Source organism: Nomia melanderi, chromosome 14 (assembly GCF_051020985.1).
Source record: "Nomia melanderi isolate GNS246 chromosome 14, iyNomMela1, whole genome shotgun sequence".
Taxonomy (NCBI): Eukaryota; Metazoa; Arthropoda; class Insecta; order Hymenoptera; family Halictidae; genus Nomia; species Nomia melanderi.
Genome location: NC_135012.1, coordinates 11,105,700 through 11,121,003, shown reverse-complemented (window position 1 = coordinate 11,121,003; position 15,304 = coordinate 11,105,700). Strand labels below are relative to the sequence as shown.

At 39.3% G+C, this 15,304-nt stretch overlaps 1 protein-coding gene across 3 annotated transcripts in view; it reads right to left on the bottom strand.

Annotated features, from left to right (window-relative positions):
- Window positions 1-2,259: 2,259 nt before the first annotated feature.
- Window positions 2,260-15,304, bottom strand: part of nAChRa7 (nicotinic acetylcholine receptor alpha7 subunit) — a 295,344-nt gene continuing 282,299 nt past the window's right edge. For 2 of the 3 annotated variants that reach the window (XM_076373959.1, XM_076373960.1), the window contains 3 exons: window positions 14,384-14,525; window positions 12,737-13,134; window positions 2,260-11,162 (listed from right to left, as the gene is read on the bottom strand). In XM_076373959.1, coding sequence (XP_076230074.1) covers window positions 10,995-11,162; window positions 12,737-13,134; window positions 14,384-14,525 — 708 coding nt within the window. In that variant the 3' untranslated portion in view covers window positions 2,260-10,994. The remainder of the gene's footprint in view (window positions 11,163-12,736; window positions 13,135-14,383; window positions 14,526-15,304) is intronic. The other variant, XM_031981243.2, reaches the window with a different exon arrangement.

Here is a 15,304-nt window from a genome sequence, read left to right as displayed (position 1 = left end):
TCGAAAGTGGTCTCGTGTCGTTTTCTCTCGTCAAGTTCAAGAAGGTGGAAACGTTTTGGTAGCACGTGCAATTAAAGTCACCCTGCGAATCAATGTTTAAACGTGGACACGATCAAGAGAACCAGATCGTCGCACTTCGTTCGACTTTAAACCAGTAGATTTCCCGTCAAGTCTCTCCCCCAAATCTCTCGTCCCTCGGTTTCCAATCGATGATCGCCGATGATCGATTCACCGATGAATCGCACACGTCTGCCTCATGATCCACGACAAGTGATTAAAATCAACGGAAAGAATCCCCCTTTCGCCGGTGTCTACGTTTGTTTTTATATCCATCCTAGCAACGACGATAATTAGTTTTCAACGAACGACTCGACAAGTTTTCTCTACACGTTACTTTTTTTCCATTAATCATCTGTTTCGTCTAATTAATCCCTAAGACCCTGAATATCTCGTGAACAGCTTAAAATGCTTGAACGTTTGAGCGTGATAGTTGAAAAGTCCACTCGAACATTAATAATACTCTCACTAAGCGTCCGGCGTACGATCACCCTAACCAGTGAGTCGCCGGTTCTCCGCTGGATAAAAAAAATAAACGAGCATCCGTGAGCAATAAATGTTTTTTTTTTTTATTCGTTCCGTCTCCGTTCGCCTAGTCCGCCCCGTAATCAGCCGTTCGTTTCGTTCAGTGAGCAACTCGAGTTTCGAATTCTTTCAAATTTGACTTCGATATGTGGCAACAAGTAATCGCTTCGCTTTTATTCTTCATTTCTCATTAACGAGTATAATAATAGTGTTAGTTAATAAACATATTGTATTGTATCGTCTCTCTAATTATCGGAACTTCCTCGTAAAAGTCGCGGGCGCTTTTATTCGTTTATTTATTTATTTAATTATTTATCCTCTCTTTAAATACCTCTAATCTGTCACTGGTTTCGCTCTTTCTTCCTTTCTTTCTTTCTCTCCTTTATTCCTGCCTCTCTTTTTTTTTCGTTTTCGATTCTTTTCTTTCATTTGCGCAAAAGATCCTGCGCGCGTCGTAATTCTAAGGTCTCGCGCGACGCCCGGCTACCGGCCCACCTTAACGCGCTCCCGTTTAAGAACTAATTAAGTTTAACAAGTAGTTATCGATAGGCTCGATGTTAATTCCACGCTGTCGGCGAACGGCGTGCCGCGCGTTCGCGTTCGCGTGTTCGGGTACGATTAAAATGGAAGCGTCGCGCCGTCGCGACGCGAATGAGCCGATCGGGAGGATCAATTTGATTAATTCATCGCGCGATTTTATCGATCTCGGTACAAATTAAACAGTGCCCGAGCAAGTACCGCCGCTCCGCGCACGTACATTCGACGCGATTTCCATGAAATGAATTTCGTATCAGCTGCCCGTGATCCTTCGCTTCGAATTCTGCGAGCCGTCTCCTTCGACTATTATTTTACGGGAAATTCATTCGGTCGTAATCCGTGAAATGTCCATTTTCTTCGTAAACACGCTCGCGCGGAAGTTCGCAGCTCTGCGCGCGTACGTTGCGCGAATCCTTGTTTCTGTCGTCGCTGGGACTACTGAGAAATTAATGTCACTCGTTATATGCTTTTCTTCGTATGAATTAGAGAAGTGTTTTTTATCAATTCGATACTATCGTTGTCATAATCGAACATAGAATGGAATTGTTCAATTGTTTCTTTTCGATGTATCTTTGTAGTTTCAGTTATTTGAAACTGGAGAATTTCTTACGGATTATTTTGAAATGTGATTAATTATATGTAAATGAGAATATATTCTAAATAGCTAGAAAATAATGGAAATAATTGGGTAATATTGCATAATAAGAACTGTCATGTTTAATAATTATTAATTGTTTTTAATTTATCTTGGTTACGAAATGATAAGTATATGCTAATCAACGTGTTAAAGGTAAAATTTAATATCAGCATCTCCGGTAAACTTGAATTTTAATATTTGCTACATGAAATTGTAGAAGAGCCTTTTGATACATTTAATGTGTAAAAGGCGAAAGCATATTCATACGGAAAACAAAGCAATACGACCACCGCTGCCGCGTGGAATATATTTTCTTCAATTCAGACAATCAACTGCAATTGCAGACAATTCCATGGGTAATTGTGAACCATCGCAGCACGGTGAAAATACTTCAAAGACAATAGATATTCGTGAATGTGTTAATTTACAATGGTTTCGATTCTATTTGTTGAAATATTGAGATTTTTAATTTTTAATTTCTTTAAAAAATTGTACTGTTGTTACGAGCGATTTTAATAGGGAGAAGTTTCACTTTTCTAATTAAAAAGGAAGCATTGAAGAATTTCAGACGAATATGCATTTAATTCTCTGTGCGTTACATGTAATATAAAATAAGCCAAGCGTTCGAATGGACATTTCATATATTACAACCTAATGTCTGAGTTATTTATGGATAATCTAAGAACACTTTAGTGACGAAGTACTCAATTAAAGTGCTTCTTGGCTTAAAGGCAGTTCGTAAGTCCTTGCTTGATAGAAATTTCCTTGCGTCACATGATCACACGCTTTTCCCATCGGATCGACTATTAAAAATATTCTAAATTTTCGTGTAACACTGCATGTTTCCTCCCTCCTTATCTATAGTTCGACTAATAAATTGAATTTCTCTCGTACCGTTTGAAATATGTTAATAACAATATTCATAATTCTCAAGTTTAAATGTTCAAGCACATCCTTATTCAATCAACCCCATTAATAATTTCGTAGCAGTAAAAGGAAGCGTATAGTCACTATAGAAATAAATGTATAATTCTTCAATCAATATCGATATTAATTATATTTATTAAAGCCTGTATAAAGTTCTCAAGCGAAAGATTCTTTACTGCATAAATGTGGCTACCTGAAAATTAAATTAAACTAATGACCAAAGTTCGAAAAGCTTCAACTCTGTCGATTTAATTAAAAGAATCATATAACACAGTGTGTCGTTAAGAATAATGCTTCGAAGAGAATAAAACAAGAAATCTAACAGGGCTCAATGAAATCGATATTCGAAACGATTTAATCGAATGTTAAAAGCATCAACGGATATATTATGTTCGTTCATCGATGTTACATCGTTTGACGCACGTCTTTCCGTCAGGGCACCTCGATTCAATTACGGGAGCGTAATTATTAATCAAATTGTCTACCGAATGGCTCAAGCTGGCCGCAATTCAGCAGCGTGTCGTCGCGGTTGCGACACTTTCCACCAACTTGAACTACAGCAAACGTGGTCGCGGAAAACAAAAGAAGAAATGGCCGCGAAGGAATTCCCGTTTCGCAGCGGAACACCTGAAATATCGATTGAGTGACCCCGCAAATCCACCGGGAACGGTAAAACACGTCGGAACGTGTTCCGTTGCGAAACGAAGATCGTCGAACAAATGGCGTTTAGAAAGACGTAGGTTTCATTTTCCTCTTTGATTCATCATCGTTCCCGTCCGATCGGATCAACCATTTCGTATCGAACCTCCCGCCATTTTGTCGGTCGTGCTTCTTGTTCTCTCACACGGCTGCTCCGCCTCGCTAATAACACTTGCTTTGAGATAAACCGTGTATTTCGTTTCTCTTTTTTTTTTTTGTAACTTTTCGCCATTTTTTTCTTTTTCTCTGTCTCCTCTAATACATAATATTGTAATTCTACCGAAACCTTTCGACGCGAACCATTACGTAGGAGCGTGTTATTATTTTTTTTTTTTTCTTTAAAGTTCAATTCAATAGTGTAATTAGTTTAGCTGATTTACCGTTTTAAAGATCGAGAATGGTTATGCCACCAATCGAGCGTTATTGATTACCGTTTATAGTTTATATCGTCTACGTATTTTTTTTTTCTGTAATCGTTCCTATAACATCATTAACAACGTTTTTTTCCTTTAATTATTACTTTTTAACCATTATAATAGTATTTAAAAGATAACATGATTGGTTGTCGCGTCAATGCCAATGGCCAGAACGTGCTATATTTATTATTATTATTATTATTAATTTTTTTTTGCTTTTGCTTAATATATCTTCAACAATACCCGCCTGTGAGTCTATCCGTAAACGAGATTTCGATATTTTCGTCTTCTGTGTTGTTATATTTTTTTTTTTTTTATTCTTTTCGAATAGCGATGACAAGCTTTTTTTTCCTCTTTCGCTTCAATTTTGCTTCACGTAGTCGACGAGATTGCTTTTACCGTTTGGGCCTTCGTTTCCGTTTTTTCTTTTTTCTCATTTTATTCTTTACCAAAGGAAGAAATTAGTTCGCCTTGAGCACACGAATACGTGTATCCCTTACGCTCGCGCTTCTTTGTTTTCATTTTTTTTCCTCTTTTTCCCTAAAACGTTCTGAATGCGTAATATTCGAAGTTTTTGATTATAGCGACTAGTCGAAATAGTAAAAATTTAGAAGTGTGCGTAACTATTTGGAGTTAAACGATTAGTCTCTAATTTGGTTGAGCGTAAAAAGTGGTGTACAATGTATATTGGAACAACACTGTATCAGAAATTCTAATGTAACCATTTATTTTAATTTCCACCTTTCTTTTTCTTCTCAAAACTCATCGTACTACTTAAAAGCTGATTTCAGCGGATTCGCGAGAATCGTTCATGAATAATCAATTGTAAGTATCGATGCACCGAATATCGCAGAAATCTGCGGTAATTAATGCATCGAATCGTTTAATCGTATATATTCATTGATTTTCGAATGAAAATTACTGATAATTTCTACGTTTCTCTTTAAAGCGCGATATCCAATGAACCGTTCGTATCGATAATACATACAGAATGGTCGATCGTTTTGTCACGATCCCTCCATTGTTCGAAAAGTTACGAACTTCGAGCATGCCTATTCATGAACATCAGTTCAAGGAATTCCGTACAGGGTTGTTTCAATACAGACTCAACCAAAAATCAGTCGAAGTCGGGTAAAGCACGCAAGTATGGAAATCAACGAAGTACAGCTTTGAATCTAACATTAAAAACACGGAACATTCACAAGCCGCAAAGGTAATCCCATTTCCTGTTACTCTCGTGCGATCGTATCCGTTCCCGGTCACCTGTCGCGCTGCTGGTCTTAATATTAAATGGAATATCGTATTAAATACTGAGCACTCGTGTATTGACTAAAGTGTTTCTACTGCTGACCTCGTAGCCGACAGAGATTCTACGTACTCCGCGTCACTTCCGTCATTTCATGGAAACGAAACATTTAACCCCTTAAGACTGTTATTTGGAAAACAATGAAATTTCAATTTCAATTCAGTGGAAATTCAAAGATCGAAATATCAAGTAAAGGTTCTTTGAAGATTGTTATTTTTATTATGTCATGTACGTTTCGCTAATGTGAAAATCAATGATGTCCTTTAAGGGATTAAAGTGATCTCGGTGAAACAAGCACGGTGACTTTGTAAAATGATTAAGAACTTCACGTGATCCTGTTTTCAACGTCAGTTTAGAAAATTGATTTCGATCTTTCTCGGACCTAATCGTTGAATTAGGGAATCTCCGATCTTCTCGAATTTCATCAAATCCTCGACAGCATCACGTTATCTAAAGTTTTACAAGATGTTTGAAAATACGTCAAATTTCTAATTAAATCCTCCGCGATGCTGCTAGGAGCTCGTAATTACTTAAAACGCAAACAACTTAACGTAAACAGATCTAACAATAAATCACATATTCCAACTCGGTTTACAAGCTGACGGTAAAAGAGTTTGCTTTTCAATGCATACATCGAGCATTGATTCCTCAATTTCGATCCACCAGGAAAGGGATTTACTTTGCGTCGATAAACAATAAAATCGAGCTGCGGCGCGTCCGTCAACGGATGAAGATCGCCGTTTATCTAACAGCTCAACGCTAGCTTAGTATCGTATCAGACCAGCATTCACATATTCGTATTATCTGCATATATAAACTGATAATAATAATTAAATAGTTAATAGGACAATGAAATAGTTCTGATAACAGAACAGTACATAGTACAACTGCTACCTCGGTTATCCCAACTAATTGATAATTAAATGGTTACTTAACAGGACAATCAAATAGTCCGGATAATCGAACAGTGTATACTAGAACCACTAGAACCTCGGTTATCCGAATTAATCAGAACCAAGATGATTCGGCTAACACTAAAATAATTTTACAGCAGAAAAATAAATGAAAAACAAGGTCTTACTGGTTTAGATAACTGTCGGATAATCGCAGTTCTTCCGTATTTCAAAAGTACCGTATAATCAATTTAATTTCAATTTTCTTTTATATTTCTTCTCTTTTATTTCTTCTCGTCAAACAATAATGCTGTTGTAGCTAGCTTTTCGATGACAAATTCGATTGTTGTGAATACACTGTGGCAGACATGTGAACAACAGGGCGTTGTGCTGGTGCTGTGTTGAAACGGCGGTCACGCGAGTGTCGAAATAACGGACAACGTTACATTATTTTATAGAGTCGATCACACGAGCAACGCCCGTCAAATGTGACGCGCATACAATGTCGATGTTGACGATCGCAGCGACACGGGTCGACATTCAACGGGAACGTTGCTGTATTCTTTTTCGTTGGAACTGGATACACGAGCGACGAACTGTCGTATAAATTCGATATCATTCACCTTAATCGTATGAATGATATTCATAGTGAATACTTGCGCATACGCGTGAAAAAGCTACAGAGGTAGCTCGTGCGACCACAGTTAACGTCCGCCATCTTAACCCTCGTGCGACCTCGACTAAACCCCCAACATAGACCAACGATTTTGTGCCAGTATTGCTTTTGTTGTTGTTTGCAGTGGCATGTTATAACGATAGAAAGTTGCAACGCTGATAAAGGTTATTGTTTGGCCTAAATGGGCAATAGCCTGAAAAATATCCATGACAATACCAAGCAGGCGTTGTGCTGTCAGACGATCGGCGATCTTAAAAACCGAGTCGAGCCGCGTTTGCGGACTAAAATCACTAATAGTTTGGCCGTGTAATATGCCTCTGAGGTGTTGCTCGACTACCAGCGAGCTAGAACTGCATAGGAGCTAGAAAAATCGCCGGAACGCTCTATGAGCCTCTTTAATAAGACTCCTAGTAAATAGCAGTATCCTTCCATGTCCGCGGGATATTGGGATAATAATTACAAATTCCGCGAATATAAGAAAACCGCGGACATGGAATCTTACACCAATGTCATTCTCAATCGGTATACTTCGCTCGTATTTTATTTCGCTCGCCTTCGTTAGGCGATTCGGCCAATAAGAATATATTAAAACCGAGGCGTCATTGTTACTGTAGCTACTCAATCGAGTATCGCAAGTGAACGATTCCTTTTGCTCCTGTGCAGTGTTAGTTTGCCGATAGTCGGTCAATTTCTACAGCCCCTAGCACATGTGCAGACATGCTGCGAAGCAGCGACTCCTAGGTTTCGTGAAACCTGGATCAGCGTAGTTTGCTTCCACACTATTGATCCTTCTGCCTAATGTCAGTTACTTGTGAGGCCAATTCGTTGATGCCAAAGTACGAATTAACGAAGATGACTTGTTGGCTAGCGACACGATGGTTACAGGTCCTCCTTCAGGTTGATCTGTCAGGTGATGGAATTGACAAAACGCACGCTGCAGCTAAAAATGCGTGCTTCCACACCGTCCACTAAAACCAGCATTTCTCAACCTAGCCAACATCTCAACCTTAAGGACCCTATACACGTTGAAACAGGTTGCTATTCTGTAAGCGATGGATTCGAGACGTTTTCACTTTTATCACGTCTTCGTTGATACAGCAAGTGAAAAATTCAAACCCATGCATCGCGACATGCTTCACCGTGTATAGAGATAGTAACGCGTATCGCGGAAAAGCCCTCGTACACGCTAAAGCAGCGATGCAAGCATCGTGACAAGCGACGAGTTTGACCCTTTCTCACTTTTTGAGTACAATATGCATCATGGAACCTTAAAGACTCGGACCCAAGGCTTGCAGCGACGTCTGCAGGCTTCAGCGTGTGTGGGGGCCTTAAGAGTCGGGGCCTCGCAACACGCTCCGCCGTGTGCAGGGGGCTTAAGAGGCGTACAGTACAAGAGCGAGTGGCGTGCGGTCGGAGAGCAAGAGATTACTCGAGAACCCAGGCTCCGGCGATCGCTCGAAACCGCGGTGCGTCGTCGAAGCCGATAATATATCGCGTGAGGAACTCGCCCATGGAAGAAACAATGATCTCGCGTCGCGAAACGAGCCAGTCGGGGAAACGCTCCTCGTCGATCTGGGAATCGCTTGGCCGGGCTCGCGTGGCTCGAAGGCAGCGCGACTTAAAAAAGTAAATATACATCAACAGCCTCGAGCCCCCTCGAGTCCCGTCGCCAGCCCGGGATCCCGTGAAAAAAGAATTGAGGAGGGCGCGTGTCCCGTTGTTGCGCTGAAAATTTCATCTACGTATCGCGGGGATTTCGAGGATCCGGAAGCCTTTCATGAAACGTTAGATCGAAGAAGTATTTCTTTGCGAGTAGTCGTGTAATCGTTTTGTCCAGTGTGTTTTTCTGTGTGTGTGCGTGTGTGTGTGTGTGTGTGTGTGTCGGCGAGAGAGAGTGTGTACCGTGTGTGCGTTTCGTACAAGCGTGTACAGAGGGACAACAACGAACGATGTCCGCCGATAGAAGGGAAAGAAAACCGTTTTTTGTTCCTTAAGAAAATGAAGAGAGATGCTCGCGCTATAAGATCGTCAAACGTCACCACCGTTTCGGCACGTGGATTCTACGCATTCCTCGTTATCACTCTCGTTCGCCACCGACTCCTCAGCCGAACAATCCAAGGATATATCGTCCCTCTTACGAGCTAACAGAGAACAGTATTTAAACGCTGCGTTGTCGCACGCCACCTTAAATTGTAGTATAAATCCCCCGTTTCTCGTATCGTCTTATTTCTTTTTTTTTTGTTGCTTTTCGTTTAAGTTTGTCGTCGATTTACTTACTAGTGATACGGATAATAAAATTCACTGGCATATTTGTTTTGAATCATCTTTGGCAGTTCATTGTGTGTAGTTATTTTACTTTACCGTTCCTTTGCTCTCTCGTGCTCGCCTTCGTACCTTCCTTCCCGTTCTCTCTCACCCACGTATGTATACGTGTGTGTATATATATATATACGACATACATACATATACATACACATATATATTTTTTTGGTAGTTACATTTTCAGTTTTTCGGAATACTTAAATGTGTGCGCTTTGCTTTTAATCGTGTTTGCTTCATTGTTCTTTTTCGCTTTGTTTCCCCTCCTTTTCGCTCTTGTTCGTCTGGTTTTCTCGTTAAGCGCAATAAAAGGAGCAGTGTACCCTTCTTCAGCTTCTCGTTCTTTTGCTTGTATCTCTCTCTCTCCCTTCCGCTCTTTTTTCTTGCTTTCTCTTTCTCTCTTTCTGTCTCTCTCTCTCTGTATCTCTCTCTCTCCCCCTGTGTCTCGCTATTCGCGCGCGCTCGCTAGTCTGGCGAGAGTTCTCTCTCTCTCTGTCTCTCTTTCTCTCGTTCGGGTGGAAACCAGGACCAAACGAAAAATCGTTTCGCGGCCGTGGACCACACCGGGAAACTCGATTTATCCTTTAACAAATTCAAACGCTTCGACGGTCCTCAGTGCTCTGTATTTCCGTGTGATGTATGCCTGTGTTTCTGTACTGCGTTACGTTTATGCGAGCACGTGTGCATATGTGTGTGTGTGTGTTTGTTTGTGTGTTTGTTTGTGTGCGTGTGCGTGTGTGGATCTGTGTGCCTCTGTTGTACACGCATCCAAGCGGATTTATTTGCATCCCCATTGCAGACAATTGCGGTGGCGGGCACCGGAGATGAAAAGTTTCCACATTTTATGAGCATTATTCTTTTTTTTACCGAATATCGAGGGAAACGGAAAGAATACCGTGGATTCGGTTGGAACGTAAATTATTTGGGAAGTGGGGTTATAACGTCACGCGGAAGACGCGTTGGAATTACAGATAGAATTCAAACGTAGGAGTTTGTAACGTATAATCGACTGAAGGAAGTTTTGAGATTTTGGAAGAAACGAGAAATTGTTTCATTCACACAAACAATTTACAAATATCTGGAATTTTGTATCAGTTAACTAACGAACATTCATTGTCTGAATTTCGAGATAAACGAGAGAACTATTAACATAAGATTAACAAAACGCAGACTACAAGACAAAATTCAAACGTACCGACTAAAAAGCAACAAAACAAACTGTTAAAGGAAACATTCAATCTCACGCTATTTTCATAAGTGAAAATGAAATATACCTCGAATGAACTACGATCAAACAATATTCCAAACATAAAACAGTATCCAACGCAAATCTTCAAAGTCTCTCCGAACGTAACACGTCTCATCGCCGAAAGAAGAATAATCCCACAGTTTCGACGATTCCGATCGAATCTCAGGAAAGCAAAAAAGCATAACGTCGAACGCATGGAAGCTCGGACATCTCGATCCCCCGCGTTCCAGGACAGACAGGATCGCGCATACCTCCGGGTGGCCGCGTGCACAGGATCACATAAATATGTCGATGTTCGTGTCTGCGTGCGTAAGTACGTAGTGTATGTGCGTGCGCACGTGTGCCGGGTGACCCGTCCACGCCCCCGTGTAGGCGCATTTTCAACGTGTCTCGCTAAGGCGTCCCCTCCGAATGAACTACATGATCGGATAATATCTCTTAAATATCGTAAAGTGGCGAAGAGCCAGGCGTCTTCGCAATTGTATTTCTTCCTATCGCGGCGCGGATCCCCCGAAACGAGACGACGCACGTGCTTGAGCCGGGACAGCCCGTGCCCCGGCCGTCGAACAACATCCAAGCGTAGAAACGTCGTTGTAAACGTCGTCCGTGGACACCATCGGTGGCTGCTCCCGCGCCGGCGGACGCGGTCCCGGCCACCGTTGCGTTCGCCGTGTCACACCGATACATCGCCGCGCGTCCCAGCACGATCATCGTCGACCTCCGACCTTCCGGCGGCTGCCCGTCTTTTATGAATCACGTGACGATGATGTGCGGCGCCGACAGCAGGACGGTGATGGTAGCGATGATGGTGAACAGAGTAAAAATGATTAGGCACATTCTGTCGATCACCATCGCCGCGAACTTCCAGTCGTTCGACACTTTCGTGTTCAAATCCTCCGACTTCAGCTGATCCGTTATTATCTGGAACAAACGGTCGTGCGCTGTTAGAGGTGTGGTGGAGTAATTTGGAGGATTTAATCGTGTAACGTTAGTTTGTAATAATGATGGGGTGCGATGAAGTGTCAATTATTGATTTTGATGAATTTTAAAACTACCGAGCAATTGACTTTTTGGAATTCCCCCGTAGAAACTCCGAGAATGCATCTATCGAGACTTTAACAGATTTAAAATGCAGCTTGCGTATTGCTTATTTCTTTAATAATTTACCAGAGAAACATCTGTTGCGTTTTTAATAATTGTAAGAAGAAGAAGTCAGGAATGGGTAATTTTACCCGTTTGGTAGTGTTAAGCGTGATGTACTTAGTTCCTTTGAAAGTATGAAATTTATTTTCATACTTTTGTATTTGCTCAGATTGTCTCTCTTATTTTATCATTATGTTATTTCTGAATTTAAGGACAGGTCAACGAAATTAATGGTCAATCCTACTTTCTTATTATATTCCAAAAATGCAGATAAAATCGGAACCTCAGCAATGTTAAATAGATAAAACCGTTTTCTTTTCGTCAGTCTATTTAAAATAGTGTAATTCAAGAAAGATATATGGTTTTCATTCCATATTTTAACTGGCTCGAATTATAAATAGTCGAAGTTTCGCAGGATGTGCAATCGATCTTGAACATACGAAATTGACTTTGGCTTTGACTACATGTAAAGTTCCCGTTTCGCGTTCGGTTCATAATTATGAGCGCCGATAGGTTTCGAGTGTTTGACTTTAGCGTATCAGATCCTGCTGGAGAACTGGCTGGAGCTTAATAATACTGCACAAACAGTCGTATAACTGGAAATGATTCCGTGCTCGTCAGCAAACTCGGCTCATACGTGCTCTCTAGTTGTATACGTGACGTCGTAAGCGTAAGTACGCAGGCGCAGAGTGTAATGTTCGTACTACTGACGGTACGTTGAGGCGATAGTAGATTAGTTGTGAAAACACGACGCAGTTCACTGATACAACAGGTTAAACAAACTAAACAAACACAAGTGTAATCGTGCAAATATTTTATGTTTCGGAGATGAAATTGAATAATGGATAGCACACGAACCCGCGCTCCTAATATTATTTATGTAAATATTACAGACACTTGAACGTTTTCAATGTCAGAAGATGTTAAAAAAAACGTTAAAAAATGAGTAACAATAAAAACGAGTTAAACTTTTTAGTGCTATTATTGCAGCATTATCAATGAAATAAAAGTATGTAGTATTTTTTATTATAATTAGTTCTTTTAAACATAATCTGAATACAAAATCAATTAACTCCTCTTTTCAATAAATACTGATATCATAGATATCACAAGAAAAGAAAAACAAGAGGAAAATACTTTTGAAATATTTGAGAATTCCATTTTTAAATATTTTGGAAAACAAAAAATGCGTCGTAATAGAGAAAGAATATAACAAATGACAACCAAAGTTTCAAAAATGTAAAACAATCCTCTCCTTTGCAAAAAAATTCATAAAGATGAGCTCGATTTCATCCGTCTAAAGGTATTTCCCTTAAAGAAACACCAGGATACTGTAAATCGAATGCATGTACCTTGATCTCTTTGAGGATCAGTATGAGCTCGTATCTGGCACAAAAACACGCGTTCTGAAGTATCGTTTCGACTTGGGGGCCAGACGTCTCTGGTGGATGTTGATGATGATGCGGCGTGTGACCGATCTGGTGCGCCGGATAAGAGGAGTGTGCCAATGGCGTTGAGTGTTGATGATGCGGCGTCGCAGCGTGGCTGTGATGATGATGTGGCGTCGCGTGTATATGACTGTGCCCGTGGCCCATCGTGTGGGGATGGTGGGGACCAGGGGTACTATACACATTGTTCAGGAGGTTGTTGTGGGACGCCAAGGCATTGTCCTCTAGGTCCAGGACGTTCGCCAACAGGGACTTGCTGCTTCTTTGATGGAGCTCCAGGTCGCCGTATGTTTTGCTAGTACCTGTCCCGATCAAATATTCCAATGAATAATCTTTAAATCCGCGAATCAACACTTTGAGTGCTATGTCACCCTCCGACTGCTCGAACGGAAATTACGAATAGAAATTTGAGTGTTTGGAAATTAAAGTAGCTAATAGTATAAGAAACTGCAATCTAATTGCAACAAATAAAATAAAATTGCAAAAAATTTGTGGAGCTCTTCTAGTCACTCAAAGTGTTAAGAATTTATTACACTCATTTTTCCAGATACCAGGAATGATTTACAAATGAATACTAATACTTTATATGAAGCAATGTACTTTTATCGTTTGGATATTTATTACCAGATTTGAAGACTAGAGTAAATTAATTCGATTAAATTCATTAAATTAATATACATATAATGAAACTTGAAGCAACTTTCTTTCATTTTCCATAGTTTAAAAACTATAATGGCCTAGATTCATATAACATTTATTATTATTTTAAAAACACAGATGTTCTTAAAGTATTGTAGTACATTCATAAATCATCCTCCATTGAATATTCAACATTAAAAGATTACTATTGGAACGGATAAAATGAATTTTACTTTAAACATAGGTCTTAGGAAACAAGACTATATTATTTTAGTGCTGAGATTATGTAGAAATTTGTACTCATATTTAGAAAATAAAACAATCAAAAGTAATTAACATTCTATACTATACTTTGATTTCAAGTACTAACATTTCCTTTTAACCATATAAATTAATTGGACACGTCTTCAATCTTACAAGGGAAATTATCGAACCGAGAAATTTACAAAATTGTGAAACTTTTTGTATCGATAGTGTAAGTCAAGCCTAATATATTATAATTTCAGGGTTTGATAACTTCTGTTGTTAGTGGATCGTAAAATGCATTACTGTATTTCTAATCGTTTAAAGAATAGAAATACTGTAATTTTAATTCTAAAATATTTTTTGTTGCTTTTCTGACAGGGTTGATATATTAGATCTTTATTTGCAGGTATTAAGTTAACTGAAAGAGAATTAACAAAGGGAAAAGATGATCTTTCGAATGGTAGTATTCCTATAACTATAAACACTTATATTTTGTACAGTGTTTAATCTTTTGGTTCAATAAAGGTTAGGTAATATTTAAGTTAGGTATTGCGGTGTATCGTGTACTGTGCACGTTTCAGTATTCTGTGGTGTTGGCTGAAAGTGATTCGAGTGAGAGAACACCGAAGAGACATTTATATAATCAGCAGTAATTGTTGTTAGTACTTGTGTCGATGCTTTTTCGTGTCACTAAATTACCGGTGACTGGAGACGGTTTCTGAGACTTCTGCGCTTCCTTTTCTTCTTTATCAGCCGGTCTTGACATGCGAAGTAGACAAGGCAGCCAATAAAGAAACACCACTTTCACCTGTAAGTTAGAATCGAGATGCAGTTAAGACCGTAATATAATAGATGTGAGTGTATCCCAACAATGAATCACGCTAGTAACAGAGAATATTAAAAGGTGTATGGTTTTATGAAGTTATTAATGAAATAATTTTGAAAACTTAAAATCTGAATGAATATTTAAATACAGAACGACATATTAGTTTTAAAAATGTTTCCGTGAAAAATAAAAAGAACTATTAATTCCAGTATAATTAAACGAACGACATTTCTGTGGCAGTTTAAAATTAGCTGATACTGCACATAGAACTGGCTCTAACTTGCTGCAACTGTTACTACCAATAGATTGATTTTTAAATACAATAAATGCAGTAAAATATATACTGAAGTGTTTATTATAAATTAGATTAAATAGTTACTAATTAAACAATTATAAAATATTAAATCATATCACCGCGAAATCTTCTCAAATGACCATGAAAAAATAAAATATTAATTATCCAGAATCTCAACAGTCTGGTAATAATGATTTGGTATCGACATCTGTTGTCTCTGCGCATAATTCCGCGACGACTGGAACACTTATTTCCGGTAAAATACAGAGCTGATTAATTGAACTTTGAAACAGGGTGTCGGTTGAAAATGAATTTATCAGTTAAATTGGATTACAAACGATAACACTAAGTCTTCAGATTTCGTTGAGCATTAAACGCGATTTGTCATAGAATATTAATGATCAGCGCCGTTTATGCGATTCCCGTAACGCAAAGGATACGATGGCTCGTAAAATCCCCGCTAGGA